This window comes from Molothrus aeneus, chromosome 16 (assembly GCF_037042795.1).
Source record: "Molothrus aeneus isolate 106 chromosome 16, BPBGC_Maene_1.0, whole genome shotgun sequence".
Classification (NCBI taxonomy): domain Eukaryota; kingdom Metazoa; phylum Chordata; class Aves; order Passeriformes; family Icteridae; genus Molothrus; species Molothrus aeneus.
Window position 1 is genome coordinate 6,434,670 of NC_089661.1, and position 21,627 is coordinate 6,456,296.

At 41.3% G+C, this 21,627-nt stretch overlaps 1 protein-coding gene across 1 annotated transcript in view; it reads right to left on the bottom strand.

Annotated features, from left to right (window-relative positions):
• Nucleotides 1–1,658: 1,658 nt before the first annotated feature.
• LOC136563648 (uncharacterized) overlaps nt 1,659–21,627 on the bottom strand; it is a 68,665-nt gene continuing 48,696 nt past the window's right edge. Inside the window, exons 46-66 of the mRNA XM_066561139.1 lie at nt 21,167–21,329; nt 20,377–20,498; nt 18,862–19,002; nt 17,864–17,977; nt 17,353–17,481; nt 16,764–16,925; nt 14,951–15,115; nt 13,871–14,036; nt 12,423–12,607; nt 11,793–11,885; nt 11,295–11,499; nt 10,277–10,464; nt 9,495–9,592; nt 8,925–9,109; nt 7,662–7,864; nt 7,050–7,239; nt 6,289–6,398; nt 6,071–6,078; nt 4,289–4,478; nt 3,777–3,916; nt 1,659–2,535 (exon numbers count right to left, since the gene is read on the bottom strand). Of these exons, the coding sequence (XP_066417236.1) occupies nt 2,520–2,535; nt 3,777–3,916; nt 4,289–4,478; nt 6,071–6,078; nt 6,289–6,398; nt 7,050–7,239; nt 7,662–7,864; nt 8,925–9,109; nt 9,495–9,592; nt 10,277–10,464; nt 11,295–11,499; nt 11,793–11,885; nt 12,423–12,607; nt 13,871–14,036; nt 14,951–15,115; nt 16,764–16,925; nt 17,353–17,481; nt 17,864–17,977; nt 18,862–19,002; nt 20,377–20,498; nt 21,167–21,329 (2,973 nt within the window). The 3' untranslated portion in view covers nt 1,659–2,519. The remainder of the gene's footprint in view (nt 2,536–3,776; nt 3,917–4,288; nt 4,479–6,070; nt 6,079–6,288; nt 6,399–7,049; nt 7,240–7,661; nt 7,865–8,924; nt 9,110–9,494; nt 9,593–10,276; nt 10,465–11,294; nt 11,500–11,792; nt 11,886–12,422; nt 12,608–13,870; nt 14,037–14,950; nt 15,116–16,763; nt 16,926–17,352; nt 17,482–17,863; nt 17,978–18,861; nt 19,003–20,376; nt 20,499–21,166; nt 21,330–21,627) is intronic.

Below are 21,627 nucleotides of genomic sequence, written 5' to 3' on the forward strand. Positions count from 1 at the left end.
GGTGTCTCAGTTGGCCCGAGGGCTGTTTGGTGTGGAGCTGGCACACTGCCCTGCCCAGACACTGCTGTCCCTCCCTCCAGGGACGCCTTGAAGGGGCTTCCCCAACCCCCCTGTCTCTGCTGTTGTGTTTGCTGATAGGGGCTGCCATCTCTCTCTCCCCTGTTAGGCAGGAGGGTGATGTGTGGGCTCCATTTTTTAATTCCCCAGGTGAGACATTACCATGCAGCAAATAAGGCATACTTAAAAACAGTCTGGATGGATGGTTTTAGTGGTTCATGAAAAGGTTTACACAGTTGAAGAATCTCATGGCCTGTGACACTGCTGTGTTTGTGGCAGGTATTTGGTGAACAGGTGTGACAGAGCCCTTGCCTTTGCATTAACAGCAGAGTCAGACAGGGAGGAGAGGCACAGCTGCCAGTGCAGAAACATGGAGATAAGGTTTTATTCATGACAGCTATAAATCAGTGCTAAACTCCAATTATGAACATGACCTGAGCACTTCATTTAAGTGTGGGGTCTTTTGGAGTTTTTTTTTTCTTTTCTTCTTCTCTCACCCCTGATGGTGGCTCTGTTAGCCCTGCTCAGTTCCGGTGGTGTCTCATACATGCCCTGTGTGCAGGCAAGTGCCCTGGGTCAGCAGGGAGTCCAGCCCAGCCCAGGGGTCAGCAGGGTTTCCAGCTGGCCTGTGGCTCTAGGGTTGGAGTGAGCCTGGGTCTGGCTCCTGCTGAGCTTCAGGGTTTGAGGTGTGTCCAGGGCCTGTACAAGTTCCTGACTCTGAAGAGTATCTAGACAGGAACTGTGCATGTGGAGAACATAGGAACAGCTCAGAGATACCAAACAACTGGACTGAGTGACATGGCTGCAGTTAAAAATGTTTTTTGGTAGTTAAATGGCTTCTTTATTACCAGTGATAAGTTATATGCAGCTTTTAGAGATCTGGTGTCTGCAGTCAGCTCAGTGTTGTTATCAGCAGTTAGCATTTAGTTAAATTCCTGTATTTCTGTATTGCTGACTGAGCTTTTCTCAATCTTTTCCTCTACTTGCTGATATTTTTTTTTTGTTTCTGAAACTGTCACCACAGGACATTTTTCAGAGATTCTTGCTGTGCTTAGCTGGGGGGGTGAAGTGACATTCAGTGACTGGGGAGAAAATTATATGGTTTTTTTAATCAGTAACTGGTATAAATATTCTGTAGCTTCCAGAAATATTTATTACTATTTTGGCTTTTTACAAGGGTGCAGGTATAAAATTATTACAGAGGAAGATTTGATTTCTAGCATCTGATGTGTGTGGGAATCCTAAAAATTGCAGGATTTTTTCCTGACTAGTGTAGGAATCATGTTTTCATTTGTACCAAGCTAGAGAGTAAGTGTTCAGAAAGCGAGTGCAGCTGCAAGCAGCACACACGAGATAAGAGGCAGCTGCTTGCTTTTTCTGTGAGCCAAACCCAGCCACTGCCAACTCTCTGCAGAGGTCAGTGCAACTTTGTTGTTACAAATAATCAATAAAAATGTACTCCAGCGTAAAAATAAGCAGTCAAATGTTTATTAGCATGATGTCATAGTACCAAACACCATTATTTCAATGTTTGCATATTACACAAACATTGCATTTGCAGCGTTACCTTTCACCAAGGAATAGCTGCATTCCAGGCACTGTGTGGAGAAAGGTGATGCAATTTTTAAATCAAGTGACCTACAACACAGAAGGGGATTCATCATGTGTGAGACACTCACACAACAGCAGCAATAACACCCTAAGGTTACTTCATGGGTAGGGTAGATATTGGTCACCTTTTCCCAACACATCAACTCACTGCTGACAAGGGGTTTCTAAAGACACAAAGGGAAAATGTGAAACTGGTGCACAGAAACCAAGAAGGCTGTTTCTCATTTAACAGTGTGTACATTAATAAGAGAAAAATCAACCAGCATAAAAATAAAAAAATATTAACTGCTTTCCATTATTTACCCATCTTATTTCTATCTTAGCCTTCTTGTGTGTTGGAGCACTTCCCTGGAAAAGATAGATAACTTTCTCCAGAACTGCTGAACAGTGGAGTTTCATTTCTGGAGAAAAAAGAAGTCAGCATCTCTGCTGATTCTAAGCTGATGATGCTACTTTTACAAAGTAGTCCACTTGTACTAATCTGAGCTGGAAGAGAGCTTTTCTCAGCTTTTCAGTGTATTTGTGCTATGGTTCAAGGCTTGTGGAGAGGCAATTTTGCCACCGAATGGGAGAATTTTTTTAAAGTAACTGATACTTTCCTGTCAGATTTCTTCTGGTTGATTATATTTTCTTGTCAATATACTGAAATAATTCCTCTTGCCCTCAGGGGTTCTGGGTGGAAATCTTTCCTTTTATACCATATATACTTCACTATATTCACAGGTAACACTAATGCATTCACACTTCTACTGTTCTCTCCCTGTTCTTGCCTCTAGCTTGTCTGCCTAAAATAACTGTTCTGGTTTGGGTGCTGAAAGGGTTCTTCCATCTTCAGGGCTGCTATCTGCCATTCAGAACTGGCTCGAGCTGAAATGAAGAAGAGATGAACTCCAGGTAAGTGATAAGTAAGTACAAATCACATGTAATGCAAGCTCTCATTACAGTGAAATACAAAAAAATCTCTGAAGGGAAAATAGCATCAGATATATTTATGACATCAAAACACTGTGGGGAAAGTACTCCAGCATTTTAGATGCGGTTTTATCTTAGATCGCTAAACCGAAATAGAGATGTAAGGTTCTCTCATGTTTGATAAATTCACATTTAGGAGGAAAAAGGCAGCATTATTTCTAAAGTTTATGAGGGCTGAGTAGTTCAGCTGTTTCAGTGGAAGATCCTTGACAAGTATGAATTTCTAGGAAATAGTGCAGAGGTTGTTTCTGCTGACAGCCACTTTCTGTTTTGCTGTCATGACTGTTGCTGGTTATCAGTTATTGTGTGTGAGTAACCCAACCAGACTCTTTCACTGTGTTAAACCTAATTCTCCCTTAGTTTGGTCTGTTCAACTTCCTTCTCTTTAGAGTGTATACATGTTTAGAGATTTAACTCATGTCTTTCCTCAACCCTTCAGTTTTTTCCCCAGGACTGTTCTCAACTGGTTCACAATTTAAGTAAAACATGGTGTCCAAAACTGGATATATAAAATTAGCTAAATAGATAAAAAGTATTTCTTGTCTTCAGTATGGTGATTCATGTGTACGTCCCCAATGTATTTTGCTTCTTTATTAGCATGTTCTCGTCAACTGAGCTTGTGGTCCACCTTCATTCCAATCCTTTTCCTCAGAAATGGGATAAGACAAACTAGCAGCACACACTGACTGCAATCATTCAGCTACCAAGCTATTCTAAAACTTTATTTTCAACTGAATATTCTGTCAGATTTAACAAAATTTGTCTCAGTATTTCATATTTATATGTTGAAGAGTTTTTGTAACTGCTGGAGCTAAAACCACTTGCTGCCTACAAGACACTGCCCAGAAATGTCCTGATCATCCACTGCTTAAGAGCTGAGTGACCTGAACAGCTCAGGCAACATTGTTTCAGTGTGTGGGAGTGTGATGTGATGCACTTACAGACACAGTGAGTGTTCTTATTCTAGGCTTTTATTTTATGGCCAACAAACCCATCTGCAAATACTAGTCCGTTCCTTAATGGGTAAGAAATCAGGTAATTAGTTTTATTTTCTCATGTGTTCTTGCGTCACAGACATGTAAGTACTGGAGCAATGCAGTCAGAATATTCAGGGTGGTAAAAGAAATGACACTTACCACTGTGGAGGGATTTCCACGGGGACAAAATTCCGGTTGCACAAATGAACAAAAGCTGCTGCTAAGCTGCAGGCAGCCCCCAAGGCCGGGGAGTCACAGGTGTCCTGTGTGCACATGGTGTAGAATGGCTCGGGCTCCACCTGGGCACAAAGGGAGGAGTTAGGGGGGATGTGCAGGAAAACCCAGAGGTTTGGGTTGTGTCCCCTCCCCCCTGCCTGGTTAGGACCATTCATAAACCTTTATTTCCTTCCTAATGGTGAAGAGGTTATTTCTGTTTCCAAATTCTAGACCCGTATCCTAAAGAGCAATGCAGTCATGCCACTACTCTGTGGATGCCAAAAAACACCATTTTTATTTATGATGATAAAAACACCTTTTCTGTCTGGATTGCTGTTTCGATTACTTCTAAAGTTCTCTGCAACTAAACTTCTAAATCCTTGCAATGGTTATGTGACCTCCTTGGAAGTATGACACATAATTAAGACAGTGCTTCTGGCTGAAGTTCTACTTACTACTTTGAAGCAGTTCCTAAGAAGTGAATGTGGTTCTTCAAAGAACACTTTGCAGATGTTTTGCTTAGCTGTAATTGGGCATGGCTTCTCTTTCTTCTGTACAAGACTGCACTTATTCACCTGGGAAAACAGAATTACTGAAGTTGGTGTATTTTGGGGTTTTTTTTTGCACATCAGGGTAGGATGAGTTCTTCAGATTTCCAGTGTGAGCTGGTTTGAAGGGCAATATGGGCAGCTCAGTACCCTGCTCTAATGTTTATTGTTCATTAATATTGAGAGGCACCTCACAGATTAGATCTTGTTTCCTTTTGCTATTGATTCTGTTATTCACTGAAGGATTTTGGTGTGTAGTTGCTGACATAGCAGGTAGTTGGCTAGTTCTCTTTTATATAGATCTGACAGGTCAAACTTATGCTTTTACTAGATCTTTCTCATGGAGAAAAGAAAAGCTTCATACCCTTGCTGGATTATTCATAGGTAAAGGTGGCTTTAAAAAAAAAGAACAATAAAACCACACCACCAAGAAGTTCTTTAAGCAAGTGTAAACTGTAGTTACTTTACTTCCTAAGGAAAATGAACTGGCAGTTTACACTGTGCTAACCCTCATCCTGAAGGAGTCAGACACTGTCCCTTCCTGTTGTGCAGCCTTGGCCCTGTGATGGTGGAGCTCTGCTGACGTCCTTTGCAAGGTCAGTGCATGACAAAGGCTGTGATAAAGCTCCTGGGAACAAGCTGCAGTCAGAGTTCACAGTTCAGTGTGAGCCCTTCCAATCAATAGTGCAAGGGCAGCCATTCTGCCCCTAAAGGGCACTCGGGACTGCCCTACTTCTGTATCACCCTAAGTTTCTTATTTATTGCTTTTAACTGATTCTTTTGTTCAATGTCTCTGGGGAGTTTTGCATTTTATGAGTATATTAGAAGTTAATATTTGTAGCAATAAAGAAAATCGTGCCTATGGTCAGTCACATTGGGATCCTGCCCCATTATTAACATAAATATAGGCTGCAAGCTCATTAATTGTATCTCTGCAACAGCAAGAAGATACATGAAGCAATTCTCTGTTTTACAGTAAGGTACTGACTGAAAATGAGATTTCTGCTTCCAGAACTCAGACATCTGTGAGACAGGATAGATGGAAGAGTCACAAAATCTTTGTGGTAGTAAGATGCTGGTTCCTTTTCTTTTTGGTAATAGATTCTTAAAATTAGATTTGGAAGGGCTTTAGAGCCTCCTGTCAACATGGCTTGAGAGCATGTTAAGGCTACTTTTCTTGGTAGGTTGCACTCACAAATGGTTCTGTACAACTGCACATTTGTGTATTTAGATGATTTGCAGCTGATGACAGAATACATGAATTAAGCAGAGCTATAACGGTACTGGTATAAAATTGTTACAACATTTATTTATGGTAGTTATAGGAGTCTTTTTATGCAAGTCAGTAACTGACAGCAGCAGGTAACCTTCCAGAAAGGTCTGAATACTTAGTGCTGTGGGGATGGAGAACAAATTTACTTTCAAATACTTACAGATTTGTTTCTAAAGTTTTGTTTATTGATGAGATGTGAAGCATGAGAACAAAGAAAATTAAGAGGCTCAACATACCCAGCTAGAACTAACAGCTCTAAAGAAATCTTCAGTGATGAACGTACAGATTTGGCCCAGACCTAGTAGCACCTGTCCTTGCATTCCAGGGAAAGGTGCTCTAAGGAGGAAAACATCAAAGATACTTAGCTCCAATATCAGTTTCTTCTAAAATCAGCAACAGCCACCTCTATGTTTTACCTTACCACCTAGGCCAAAAATATTCAATGCCTACTTATAGGGATTTCTTGAAAAGTTTTTAGCAAATATGTGCAACCTTTTCCTTGCTTAGACACAGCAAAACAATGGAGTGTGCTGCTGTTTTCACTCTCGAGCTTTGGTTCGTGTAAGGCAGCCCAGCGTGTCAGACAGTGCCCTCTGGCAGCAGCCCTGCACACAGGAGCCCCTGAGCTCCTTACCTGCCAGCTCTGCGTGAACTCTTTCACGTTGTCAGTGAAGGAACCATTAGGCACCATCCATTCATTCCCAGCTTCATTATCATTGGTACCAAAAAGCCCAGCTGAAACACCTGGGAGAAAATTGAAATGGAGTAAAATAGGAATTGTCAGGGGTAGGTGCAGGACTATTACAGCAGCTGTCTCTGGGCTCTGATTATTCTGTCCAGCAGGTTCAGCTCTCTTGTGGAAGAGGGGAAGCTGCCCAGCCTGCATTGCCATCTCGAGTCTCAGCTGCTCATGGGCTCCTGAGCACATCACAGCATCACATCCATTCTCTGCTGATCTGTGGAGGGTGAATTTTAGAATAATGTAGGCTACATGGATGCTACATGAATGCATTCCAAGTATACCAAAACCTCTGTGAGGTTTTGGGCCTCCCTCTGTAGTTGTCTTGCAGGTCTGACATGCTAAGCCTGCTCTAGAGCAGATTTCAGTGACATTTTGGGGCTGGGCTGACTGCAGTACCTCTGCCTCTGATTTCTGTCTGCCTTATAGCATTGACTCAACAGTAACCCAGAACTTGCTCTTCTCCCTGGAATGGTGCATTCCATGCTCTATTTGGCAATTACTGGGAATGCCTAGGGCCATTTCCAGGGTGTCTATAAATGAAGAGGGGGAAAAAAAAGTGAAAGCACAGATGCTGGTACTACCAGTAATACAGATAATTTAGAGAGATAGCAAAATGACTAACAGCTGACAACAGCTGCATGATTGATGCTCACCATGGTGCCACCCAGCCAGAGTGACAGTACAGAGATCATACTGAAAGTCACAAGAGACAGAAACTCCTTTCTGATCAGATACTTCTATTTTGTTGATTCCTTGCTTCGCATTCATGGTACTGTTTTCAAGGGATTGATCCAGGACTTGGCAGTTCTCTTCCGTAAAGGAGAAGTTATACATCTTGGATATCTGTTTTAAATGAAAATGCAGTTTCACACCTGTCACAGGGAAAGTTCAGTCACAGGCAAGCACAGTGGATTTGCAGGTGCAATGAGGCCTACTTAGCCCAGAATTAAGGGAATAAGAACAGGGTAGTGTTAAACTTCTGCAAGAGCAAAAAGCACAAAGTCTCCCTCTCAGTGCCATTCGCTTAGACCATGTCAGAGAAAAGTTGAGAAGTTTCTGTCATATACAGAGAGCAAAGAGGCAGCCCTTGAGGTAAACTGGTTTTGTTTTGGAGAGGTATTTTCTTTTTAAGAAGCTGTTACTTTAAAGCCATTGGCTGAGAGTGCTTCTGATCTATATTTTGAGCATTAATATTTTAAAAATTTTTTTGTCAGTTGAAGAAAATTTTCGCCAAAAATAAAAAATGTTTGACTTGATCGTCCTACCTTTAGTCGTGGGTAGATGGTGATCACAGTCTGATTCATCTCCACATACAGTGATCTTGAGTTCCTAGTTTCCTCATTTAGTATTATAGTGAAAGCACTGTGAACAAAATCCTTGGCAAGAAGAACACTGCACTTTGATGCCAAATCATACATTTTTCCATCAAAAGTCACAAGATGCTTGCTCCCAACTATCATAGCATGATCTGGAGAATGGTATTTCAGAAGAAACATCAGTGAGTTTTCCACAGAGCAGTAAAGGCTGCACATACTGCAACACACAGCTTCTTGTTGTCATACTCTTAAAATAATTTCTCAACTTATTACAGTGACATTACTACACTTATATTTTAATTAGTTACAATGTAGTTGCTCTGCAAAAAGACTTTTCTCAGAAACAAAACAATTTAATGATTAATTTTTTGTTATAGATTTACCTGAGTACCATAAAACTCTGATAAACTTGAACTGGGATTCAGAGCTCATCTTGATTTGTCATTGTACTACTTGACAGTCATATTTATAAACACACATTATACATTCTTATGCAGAAAACACAAGAATATTAATTCTCAAAAATTGTCTCCAAAAATGACCCTTCCAAATCAGTGCATCAAACAGCTGCAATCCAGGAAACCCTGCTGATAGATGACTCAGATTATTGGGTCACTAGGAGCTGCTTTCACAGGCCTTTGTTGGGTCTCTCTGTACTGGGAGGAAACCATTAAAAAGGGATTTCTGGAAAAGCCATTCTCTCTAAGGGACAGTTAGGACTGCTAGTGCATTCCTTTAGCATTTAGCAATACTTTTACAGGCAGTACTGTGGATGAAGCTTTGGTAGGGCTGAGCTTGCTCATCCTAGAGGCAGCAGAGGTGGAGTCACCAGTTTCCAAGCCTTTGTGCCAAGGACACAGAGCCAGCAGGTGAGAGTGGCAGTGAACCATAGTATCAGCTCACAAGAGCATATGGATAAGGCAGATAAATACCACCTGCTGTTTCAGTCTCCAGAGTAGGAGGTGTAGAGTTACAAAATTTGCATGAATATTAAGTAGAACAGTGTTACTGCATGCCAGCTTTGCCCAGTGTTGATCTTATACATATCATCACTATCTTACAAGAAAGACTATATGTAAGTTGATAAGAAAATTATTAATTAGTGACCATCTCTATGTAAACTCCTATTCCAGATACAATTTTTAGAATACAGTACTATACAGTGGAAATAGACCCAGGTATAAAACAAAGCAGCAATTTGAAAGGGCTTACATTCAAAGGGGCTCTCCATCATCCTCCTTTTGATTCTATAGTACTCTGCAAGGATGTTGAGATTATAGAGGTCTTGCAGAGGCCTCATTAGTTTTTCTCCAATGAGGTAAGTGGTAACATTTGCCAGCTGCAGGGACAGGTCTGCTTTAGGTAGTACTGGCAGCTTTCCTGCCACTGAACAGTTCCTGTAGAATACAAAGAGAACACTCCTTATCTGCTGAACTGATGAAATGCTGTTGTTTTATTATTAGAAATGTTGAAGTGAAATATTCATAAGAACTGTAGTCTGGTTAGAACAACAAAACACAACCCTCCTCTGGTCAGGAGCTGCACTTCCCCAGGTCACCTCTGGCCAGTTACCAGTTACTGATACCCTGCCTGCTGCCCAGTAGCTCCCTTCAAACACAGTGGGTCTGGCAGCCAACAGAAATAAACATTAGGATGTGATGTGACCAAAGCAAGGAGTGGCTGGGTGGCTGTCCAGAACCCTCAGCTGCACACTGACAGGAAGATGCACACATCCTTTTAGAACACTGCCCAGAGCAGGGATCCTGCAGAGCCATCGGTTACCTGGGTGAAAAACTGTACAGGTGCAGCAAGGGCTTCCGGATCTTGCTCACAGCTCTGGAGAACGTGGCCTCTGCCCCCCTGAGCGCCTGCTGGGTGGCCTGTTGGAGAGTCACAGATTGTAAAAGCAATTTCAGTGTGACTTCAGGGCAGGGTCAGTACTTGCAAATGAGTTTTAAATCAAGAAATGCAAAATACTACTTCAGTGTCTCTTGCATTTGCCTCCTGTCTGACAGCCTCTTGTCATGTAGAGGTTAATAATATCCAGAGGACAGACTCTAGTCACAACACCAATGGACAGAAATATATTCCTCCTAAATAACATGACTTAAAGTGTAGCAATGCTTCACTAAGTTAATGTGCTTCAGTAGTTTAGAAAGGACTGGTATCTTTAATAATATAAATTAGCCTCATGATATATCTTTTAGGCTTTTCATTTCAACTAGAAGAGCCTAGATATATTTGTACACTTGTTTATTGGAATCACAATTCCTCCTCTCTATGTAAGAAAAGTAAAAGCTACATGAATGAGAGATTACTCCTGCTGTGATTTCAACCAGAATTAGTAAAACAACCTCTCTTCTAGCTGGAAAAAGTACTCTTTCAAAGCAGGACAAATACTGCAAGAACAGTAAATCAGCTGTGCACAAGCTTATTATGTGGAAAGACAACTGCACTATTTCCATAAACAAAAATGGTTAACTATTTTTGTGTATCCATAGTTCAAAGCTGAGACTTAAATTTGTAGGCCTTGAATTGGAAATGGAGAACAGAGTTATACCAACCACATCCAAGCCTGCTTTCACAACCTTTAGTGCCATCTGAATTGGTTTCATTAGCCACACATCTTTTACAATCTTGGGTAAGAAAGCCAGGATTTTCTTCATATGCTCTTCTGTCTTCTCTTTCCAGACTTCATCCAGCGGCTTCAAGGTTACATCATAGTAGGCGTCTTTCAGAGTTGCTAATGGCTCTGAAGCAAGCACATTAATGAGACAAACCTTAGCTGGTTTGGTACCAAGTGGCTGTTTGCTTGTTTGTTTCCACCCAACTTGCAGCAGAAGTGAAGGGGGAGCACAGAAAAGCACAAGAGGCAGCTGTGTTTCCAAGGCAGTCAGGCACGTTGTACAGCTGTGAACTGAAAGAGCCATTCAGCTCTGACCCTGACCCCTTATAAATACATTGCTGCTGAGCAACGGGACAGTTTGGTCACAACTGATTTCAAGCATGGTATATCAACCAAATTCAACTTCTGAGAGGGAATAGCCTAGGGCTAAGTGAAGTTTTACCCTTGTGAGAGCTGAAGGTTCTCACAGCTAATTCCAGCTGACCACATTTCTCAAAGGTTTCAGTATGGGCCACAGTCCAGCTGAACAGTGAATTAGTGGCTACTGGATAGGCTTGGAAAAAAACAGATCAAGTGAAATCCAATTAGTACAAGCATTAAAAACTCAAGGAGGGATATGAACAGCCCTTTGGGAGGAAAGGCTTGCCAGGGAACTGTTAGCAGAAATACTTCAGCTTAGGAATTAAGGACTCTCTTCTCATCCAACTGAACCCAGCCTCCTGTGACCAAGAAAGAGCCTCACCACTGATTTCATTAGAAAGGTGGTCACAGAGAGCCTTCTTAGAGCTTATTGCATCAAGGCTCCCACTCTGTACACTAAGAGCCAAGCTCAGCACTTCTTGCTAGATCAAAATAGAAACCTTTGTGTTATCCACTATGTTTTATAGTTTGCACTGAAGTTTGGTTTGACCTGCACTGACATTGTCCCTCTTCTTGTTTTGCACTGTTTTGCTTACTTTGTAATTCATTCTGCATTTGCTGGACAACATCTTGAATTTTCTCCAGGTAAAGTGGGATCCTGCTTCTCAGAATGTGCCCAATTCCACTTTGCTTCCACACCTGGGTGACAGCTGTAGCCCCGCTGTGCAGGAATCCTGCTGCCCTTTGCAAGGCCATTGAAGGCCAGCCAGCTGCTTCAGACAGGAAACCAACATGCTGCACCTACAGGGGTTCCAAAAAAGAAGCAATTTAAAAACACAGTGATCTCAAGCAAAGTTTTGACTTCATTGCGAGGCAATTCTGACTTGGCGCAGAATTGCGAGGCAAGTCTGAATTGGTGCAGAGATACACGATCTCCACCATTAAACGCTTTTTGTCTCTGTGTACAGGTCAGCACAGGAGTAATCACTGAAATGTATGAGCAAAACAAAACAGCTGCAGGCAATATCATAATGTTTAACTAACACTGCATGAACACTTCATGGTGTTTTCACAGCTCATGTACAGATACTTACTGATCTCCTGAATCTCCACAGGTATCCATCAAACTTCTTTATCTTCTCACTCAGTGTGGCTTTCAAAAGGCTCCCAATTTCATTAAGCTTGTTCTGTGAGGAGTTGAATTCATTACTTAAAATTGCTTGTGCGAGATCCAAATCATTCAACGTTTGTACTAGTTTAAAGGCCGGCAAACACCCACAGTGGCCTCACATTTCTTAGGAGAAACTACTTCTGCATTATTCAATGCAGACAAGAGAACAGAAAAGGCAAACGGTAAAAAGCCTTCCCCAAGCAGAGAGTATGTGAAACCCTGCCATACTAAAAGTGAAAGTACGTTCAGGATTCTGATCATTAGTCTTGTAACCAACAGGCTGAGCAGTTACTGCTGCTCTCACTTGATTTACTTACCCTCCTCAGAGGATCCGCCGTTAGAAGAGGGTCCTGTATTTTCTATCTCTAGGCACGGCTGAATTTCTTAGTTCTCACCGTGGTAACTTCTCACATCAACGTGAAAATAATTAAAACATAGCATAATTTTGCCTGGTTACTCACTAAACTCGCATGCATGGAAGGTGCTCCATCAAAATAACAAATAAAATTCTGGGAAAATCACGCTGCAGTTAACAGCCACTCAAGGGTCTCACCTCAGCCTTAAGAACTGGATCCGCACATCCACGGGCCAGAAAACTCAAGCTTCCATTAGCAGCTGCTAGAGTTACTTGTCCCACGTTTTCCTGCCTTTTACCATTGATGCTGAGATAGGTGTTAATGGCAGCCATCTGTTTCCCATCAGAACAAGCACTGATTTCCACTCCTTCTTCCAAATCCCCTTAAGGAATGAAAAAAGAACCTTCATTTACAGGAACGACATTGACAGACATTGTTTCAAAGCCAGTTTTTAATTACTTAAGTGATCAATCAGAGCTTGAGTGTGTTAGGTGTGGAGGAAAAAACTAAAACAAAACAGAAGAGATAAACAAGAGACAATTAGATCAGTGTCAGGATTTGATCTCTTCTGTGTGCTTGTTAATGAATTACATAGATTTGCTACTGCAAAGGAAGCACTGGATTAATGTAAATCTAAATCTCTCGGTCATACTGGTTTGCAAGGCCTTTTTTTCTACTTTAGTGTCCTTTGTTGCAGATGTTTCAAAACTGCTCAGCCCTTAAATGAAAGCCTGTCAGTTCCACCCACCACACACAAGTCGTTTCTACAGAAGCACTAAAATGAGCATAAACAAGTGGTTGGCAGGGTACACGTAGAATCTGGGTTGAGAGAAATGGGTTGAGTCATTTCTACAAACTTCTGACTTCAGTGATTCACAAACTAATGGTCCTAATCTCCAAAACATCATAGCACATACAGGTGAGGACCTGAACCTGAGAGAAACTCCCATGCAGAAGTGTGGAATAACAAATCCATAAGTGAAACTAGGGCTGGGATTGTCAGCAACATGAGTTTGAGACAACTGGGATACCACCAAACCTATTTGGTTTGCACTCGACTCTAACTGCAGCTGAAATGTGGATGAGCCTCACCTCTTGCAGCTCACTTTACTCATCTAAATTTCAGGCATAACTTGAAACAACAGCCTTTTTTCCTCTCTGTTGTCAGTCAGAGCTGACTGCTGTGATTCAGTCCCCTGCAGGCAGGGATCGCACACATCCCAGTTCATACAGCATGTGGTACAGTCTGTCTCTGGAGGTGCCTCTCTCATTTCCTTTATTGAATTTGGAATGCAATGATTATCTTAATGCACAAAACTTTAAGATGGTTAAATCAAGATGAAATTAATTCTATCTTTTATTACCATCTATTCTAATAGTACAAAAATGTGTCCCACACAGAGAGCTTTGTAACAAATTTTAAACTTCAGCTTTTCTTTATCTGAAAGACCATAGCTTGAATGAAATTAGTAGCTCAGTGCTAGAGACACGACTTTCTTCCTGTCTCTTCAGAGCAGTGACACTGGGAGTTGCAGATTGGAAAGGACCCAGCAGGATCATCAAGTCCAGCTCCCTGGTGTTTGTGTTTGCAGGATGGCCTAAAACAAAGTCCTGTGGCTGAGAGCATGGTCAGTGAGGTACATACCTTGCAGATACCCCATGTAGTACTGAAAACACTCCTTTCCTTTTGAAGCAGCTACTTTTACTTTCTCTTTCTGATCAATAATTCCCTCCACCAGGATTTGGCTCTGGGCAGATGAGGAAGCAGCAGTTCCTGTCAGGCCTAGCCAAATATCTTCGAAGGCTTTTAACTGCAGCCATAAAGGAAAAACATTTATTCAAAGCCACCACACAGAATTAATGATCATTCAGAGATGGTGCTCAAATATCAGTGCTTCCCACAAGTGGTGAGGGAAATGTTTCCCAATGCTTGTGCACTATGCAGGAGTTTCACTGAGAGAGGCACAAGCACAGGAGTGATTGGCCCAGGAGCTGGATGATTGGATAGCACAAGACTTGTGGACAAAATTTTAATGGAAGCAATGAAAGAAACATAATGTCCCAGTCAGTTCTCTGTGAAGCTGCTGATTTGTGCCATTTATTCCAAAGCACAGAATGAAGCAAGCTCATGCACAGCAGCTGATACTCATTTTATCTCCCTCCTCTCTAAAGAGAGAGGAATGGAAAAATAATTTAGTATTTGTTACTGATTAAATCATCATCATAATTTTGTTAAGGGATGATCTATTGTCTCAGTGCCTGACTACCTACATTCCTACTAATGAAGTTAGGATGGTCCCAACCCCGTTAGTTTTTTTGCCTCACTCCATTGTCTCCATCTGTCTCCCCACCATTTTAATTTCATAGGAAATTAAAAGCAAATGCAAAACTGGGGGGAGGGGAGAGAAAAAGAAGAGATTTGTCTCAGAATGAGCATCATATGAGCTGTTTTGTGCCTCTTAAAATTGACACACTCCACTAGAAACACACTTGCTTTATTTGTGGCAGCTCTACAGAGAACTCCTGTCGGTGCCTTCCTTTGTCTGTCGGTCACACCGCATGAAGGCTGCCTAACTGCTCCTTTAGAGAGCACTACAGAAACCGGGAGTGTTTTGTTGCCTGCTGTTTTACAGTCACTGCCTGCACCTGATCTCCTTGGGAAATAGATGGCAGCAGGCCTTTGAAAACCAAACCCCAGTGCCAGTAAAATAAAATAGAAACTCACTTCAATTTCCAGAGAATAGTTCTTCACATTAGCAGTGCTCTGATTCTTTATGGATATTCCAATCAACCCCTCATCTCTCCCATGATCAGCAAGGTGGAATCTGCCCTCTGACTGCAAAATGATGTCATCTTTGTTGAGCTGGTGCTTTCCAGATAAAACAATTACCTATGTATGCACAAAAAAGGTGTTAAAGCTTCCAAATTCTTCCAAACAAATGGACTCTGCTTTGTGTAGCAAGAAGTTGTACAGTGGCAGCATTCTCATTAAATTACACCACAAACAGAACTTGTCGTTTCAGAAACCAGCACACCTCCCTGCTCCTCACAGCACTGTCTTCCTTACATCTTCAGTTTCTGTGCTCTAACAAAGCACTTCAGTGACTACACCCCAAGACCAGAGGAACAGCTGCAGAGAACTATGTCTTGTTAAAATGTCCAATGTTTTTTTCCTCCTACACTTCTCAGCTACTCTAGCCAGAGATTTTGATAAAGCTGGGGATACATGGGAAGTGAGGTGAATACTGTCCTGTTTCTACTGGGATAGAGTTAATTTCTTCTCAACAGCTGGTACAGTTTGGGATTTGGAATGGGAATGGGGTTGGTTACACACTGATGTTTTGGTTTTGCTCAGTTGTTTATCCTGAGTCAAGGACTTTCGTGTGTGTGTGTGTGTGTCTCTCCTGCTGTGCCAGTGAGGAGGTGCACAAAAATCCACCTGGGACAGATGGCCCAACATGGCCAAAGGGATTTTCCACCCCCCAGAACATAATGTCCAGGACATCAACTGGGGGGAGTTACCTGGAACAGGCAAACCTGGGTTTGGGAAGGGGGGTCTGGCATTGGCCAGAGAGTGATGAGCAATTCTTTTGTGCATCACTTCATTTAGGTTTTTTTTTCCTTTTCACTAGTAGTAGTAACTATTATTATTGTATTTTACTTTGTTTTCAATTATTAAACTGTTCTTATCTCAACTTACAAGTTTTACTTTTGATTGTCCTCCCCATTGCACAGGGAGAGGGTAGGGAGAGAGGGAGTTGAATGAGTGGCTGTGGTGCTTAATTTCCAGCTAGGCTTAAACCATGATACCTTTGAAGAGAATGATCCAAAAGTACAGAGGTACCTGCTTTTGGAGTGACAGGTATATAGATCCTTTGCATTGTAAACAGGTTCTATCACACCTTGGTCTGGGAAAAAGTTTTCCTGTTGTTAACAGAGCATGAGCTGCTCTGACACTAAATAAGGAAGCCAAGATGTGTTTCAGCCACTGGGGACTGGAGAGAGACATTTATTGCAGGTTCCAAGTTCTGTGTGAGTGTCTACAAGCAACTGTGAGGACCAGCATGCACCTAAGGAAGATCATGGGTGGGCCTTCACTTTATGTGTGTAATAGAAAAATAAGGTTACATTATGATTCAAAAATCCATCACTACCAGCACAACAATCATAAAAAGCAGCAGACGTTTACCCACAGGGGAAGGAAAGCACTTTTACTCCTCTCTAGTCTCCTTTTTGATGACTTATGAGCCTGTTTTGGTATTCTCCAGAAACATAAAATTAAGATACCTCTGAAAGAGGAACAGGAAAGAAAGAACATGGAGGAAGTGAGAGTTTACAACCATAAAAGGACCTATAGAATACACTATAGTAGCAAACAGAACCGGTCTATCTCAGTCCATCAAATGACACTGTTTATTTATTTAAGCTACAGAAGTATGGTAAGTCTTCTGAAGAGTTACAGCTGAGGAGAACTAAGTTTCCAAATGAGTAATTACATTTAAACTGAAATAGGTTCAGTGTGTTTAAGTCAGACTTACATGTGGAAGGTCACAGAACTTAAAGCTCGAATAGTAATCCAGGCAAGAGTAGTAGTTTGTTTCTATTTTACCCAGAATCTTCTGTTTGGCACATGGGGTCAGGAAAATATTTTCCAGAACAGCTTCTAACTGAAACTTATCAGGATACAAGAGTTGATTTCTCTGCAATGAACCAAGAAAACAAAAGATGACAGCAAGATCTTAGACACTCCTTGGAGCCCACTCATCCCATCCCTGGGCTGGTTTTGTTATTCCAGTAGTTTCAGGATTTTAATGTAACATTTCCAGAACATAAAATTTCCATTTGACAATGTTTTGGCCTATCAGCCTTGTTACCAGTCCCCATCCTACAAGTTTTGCAAATTTAGGGCACAGGTGAGGCCTCTAGTTTGGAAGAACCCTTTCTTTCTTAACCATGCTCCATTTAGCTTTCTTCCTGTGTAGAGAAAAATGTAAGAGGTAAAGCAAAATAATGATACTCTTCTTAAAATCCACTCAACATTACATCTAAAACCAGAATAATTCCTCATTTACTGAGAACGGCTTCCACAAAACTGGTGAGTCAACAGATACAACTGCCTTCTCTTACCTCATATGTGAAATTGTGTTTGAATTTTTTGTCATCCCAGTTCAGATCTAGGTATTCATTAAACAATGTTGGTCTTTGCTCTAGAGATCCACATGCGTGCAGGTGGTCCATGCTTAATATTCTCTGAAGCTGGAAAAGTGGAAAAAATTGACACATATAAGTAATTTTTTTAAAAAAGTGTTCAGTATATCCTTGGGCAGTGGGTTTCCTGGACAGAAACACACCCTGTGAGAACCCTGGATGGTCTGTACCCATGAAACCCTGCTTCAGGCTCTGCCAGGAAACACAAGGGGCCGACAGCTCTGTCCTGAGGGAAAGCTGCAGTCCAAGTACAACCATGTCTGGCATCATGAAACAGAATTTTTCACAGCATTTATTTTTCTTCCTCTGAGACACAAAAAGGTTTACTTCAAGGCTTTCATATGGTAACAAGTACAGAAAAAAAATCATCAAGGATCAAACACAGAAATTCAGCTACACTCATCCCTTCCACAGCATGTAAAACTCATACCTGGCCTGCAGAGAGTGTCACACAGCCACCCCAGGCGGTGATGTCCATCTTGGATTTATCCTCCAGCCCCAGCTGGAGGTGAGCAGCCTGCCCAGCATTCCCTGAGACCTGCAGCTGAAAGCAGAGAAGGATTTGTCCAGCAGCAAACTAGAACCAGCAGAATGATCCCCATGAAATGGAGGCAAACAGAGCCACTGTGAAAGGTGCCACAGAGCCATGTCCAGACTGTGGAACTCAGTGGTCTGGAAGCTCCAGGTCTGAGACAAACCCAGGGAAGCTGCATTTCTACAGCCAAGGCCATGGAAGGCTTTGTCACCCTCTCTGGAAGCTCCCTGGGGTCTGTCATGCCAAGCAACCAATGGCACAACTGTAATAATGACACTACAAGAGAATTTATTCCTCTGAATATGGTTCTGGAACCATACTGAGTATTGTGCATTGTCAGACAGAAATTATACTGTAGCATTTGATCTGGAAGGATGATTTGTGGAGTTGTTCCTCCTCTTTTTCCCTATATATGCTTTGCAAGTGCATTTCAAAACTATAGTTTAAAGCCTTTCTAGTCTTGCACATTTTTACATTCGTGTTGCAATTTCCTATACAATGTAAAAATTTACATTTTCTTCACAGGGGTATCAAAGGGTTTCTGGTTTGGTTTTATTGTAAAGGTTGGGGGTTTTTTGTTTTGTTTTTCTTGTATGTGCACAATAGAAGTTTGTTCATTGCTTTATGGACAAAAATTGCATCATTTTCATTGCTTGGCAGGTTCCTGGGCACTTCTGGGTTCCTCCCATCCAAAATGAGTCAATACTAAAAGTGCAAGACTGTTGGCTAGGAAACAATGCTGCTGGTTTGGACACAAGGAGATAACAGAACTCAGTGCTCTCTACATTTTTCAGGATGATTGGTGGTTCTGCAGTTCTCAGGGATGAAAGGCACACTCACAGTCAATGCAGCATCACAGCTGTGAGTTTTGCAGCCCAGCCTCATGATCTCACCTGCTGGTTGTACTTTCTGCCCCTTCTTTCTGACAGGGAATGCACCTCCAGTTCCTTCAGAGTGTAATTAAATGGGTGGGCAACAGTGGCTCTGTAGCTTGTCCGGTGCCTTCCAATCTTCAGAGAAGATGACACTGATATCTGCTCCACATAACAGATGGAAAGGAACTTGTCAAATGAAACACCTCTCACATACTGACCTCAAACATGCACCCAGTCAGATTTCCCTGTACCTTGTCCTCAGATTAATTACATGCACAGTAAAGTCCTTTCTGAAGAAGTGAGGCAAATTAATGGTAAAATTAGAACAATTTTTGCTGCTTGAATTCAAAGCAGAACTACTCTCTGTATTTTACTAGAATAATGAACAATGCTTAAGTTTGTTGAAGCTTAATTTTGATCTCATCTTTAGGCACTGCAGGCTGCACTGCCACAGAATCATTGGACATGGCTTGCAAAGTTAAAGCCCAAGAAAAAGCATTTGCTTCATCAGGAACTAAATTCTGCTATGTTTTTCAGAGCAAAATATTTTTGTGGTAATTTAGATAGCGGTGGGATTTTAATAGTTGTGGTAATTTAAGAAGTAGTAAAAAAATATATTCTGTACAACTGCTAAAGTAAATTTTGGAATTTTAACATTTATTAAAGGAATCAAAAAATTCTGTGCTCTTTGCAGGCACATTTATGTGTGGTAGCATACTTTATACATTGCCTTCTCTCTTTCCATTATTCAGAAAATAATGTAATACTCAGCCAAGCTGTTGCATTTCAGATGTACATATAAAGATAGCACAGTTAGCAGCAAGTCAGGAAAGTGTCCCAAATTAACTACATCTGGAAATCAACCTACCCTATGTTCTCCAAGTTCTTTTTTTTTTTTTTCACTTTTTATATTTTTAAAAAACAGTGATGACTTACTTTATGAAAACAGAGACTGGTTACAACTGTTCCACATTTGTAAGTCTTGCTAATAAGGAGGAGAGTGAAAGAATGAAATACAAAAGAGCTTTGACTGAATCAATAAAGCTGAAAATGCTAAGCAAGGTATGTGTCCTCTTCTGTGTGGGTAAACCCAGTATTATACTCATGCAAGGAGTTCTTCATCCTTCTCAATCTCAACTAATGCTCACACTTGCTCACTTGTCCTAGATTTTATTTCTTTGTCCATAAGCTGCTTTAAGCATGACATTTGTGCTATTATTCCCACTTACTCTCAGAGGCCCTCACCCAGTGCTTTGAAGCTGATGCATTTCATTACCTTTGGTTAAGCAGCAAGGTGTGGAGTTACTGCAAACAAAAAAATCTATGGCCTGAAAATACTTCCTACAAGAATATCAGCTACTCAGCTTTCACAGGCAGAACTTTTTATACATCCAAGAAGGGGGACAGTTTGCCTTATAGTCAAGTTCCCTGGCTTGCTTAGTGCCTTTTTTAATTAAAAAACAAAAAAACCCAAAAAAACCAAAAAACCCTCTTGATACCCTCCTGACATTTATTTGCTGTGGGCCACTGTACCTTGTCCTTCTCATTCCAAATGACAGTAAGGACATCCTGGTGACTGCGTGCTGAATGTTTCACATATAAGTTGGCCCAAGCATGCCGTGGAAAAGGGATGGAGAGAGGATGGAGAAGTTCCACTACAAGGAAAACAAACAACATTTCCCACCAGGAATCATGACCCTTCCCAGGACATTTTCCCACAAGCAGCAGGACATCCCTTGGCTCCCAGGAAAATGTGGTCTCTGCTCACACACACACCCCTACCCAGCAGCCACAGGGAATTCAGTGTGCTGATGTGTGCTCAACATGAGGAAATGTGAGAACAGAATCCTCTCTCTATCGACCAGCAGAACAGTGGTTACCTGCAAAAGACTGACAGCTACACCCAGAGCAACTTCAGCAACAACCACCAGGGAAATAATCTGTGTGAAACTGAGATGGCCTTACACTGGAAGAGGAACAGCTTACAGCACTCTAACAGGTAAGTGCAGTTATCTTCTCTATTTTCACATCATCAAGTCTCAACATAAAGGTTTAACACCTCAAGGTAGCAGCCAGTCTGACCAGTGCTCCCTCCAGCACCCAGTACTCAAATTTTATGTTCCATATTTACAAAGCAGAAAGAGAATTCTGAAGTGGATATTTCTAACAGCCAGACTTATAAAGAATTTAAAGCAAATAAGACCTTAGAAGACCTAAATTGAAACCAGGATTGAAACCCTATGGACATGCATTTTGAAATCAGATTTATGTAGTTTATTTTATAGTCTGCTTTGAACATTTGTAAAAGACTTGAGAAACCTACCCTGAATGCCATGGCCTCCAGGCAGCTTTGGGAAGAGTCCAGTGTAAGTGCCTGTTAGCTTCATCTCTTTGCCATCCCACAGGGCAATGTGCCTCAGCAGATGAGTTCTGTTGCCTTTTTGGTAAATTGTCATAAACACAAGTTGCCTTGGAAGAATTTTTAACTAAAATTAAAAGAGGGCAAACATTAAACCCCAGTTTCTCTGAGAAGGTAAAATCTGAGTGTAATTTTGGTACCCCAAAGTCCTATGGGGTCTGTAGGAATGTGTTTTTAAAGGTCTAGTACAATGATACTCTAAGCCCACTGCTCTTGTACAAGAAACTATTCATTTCTATTTGTCTTCATTTCTACAGAAAATTGTCTTTGCAAATAATGAAACATACATAAACAGCTGAGTATTCCCTTTACAACAGTCTTTGATTATTATTCAGTTTGATTTTCTTTTATGTCACAGAATAAAC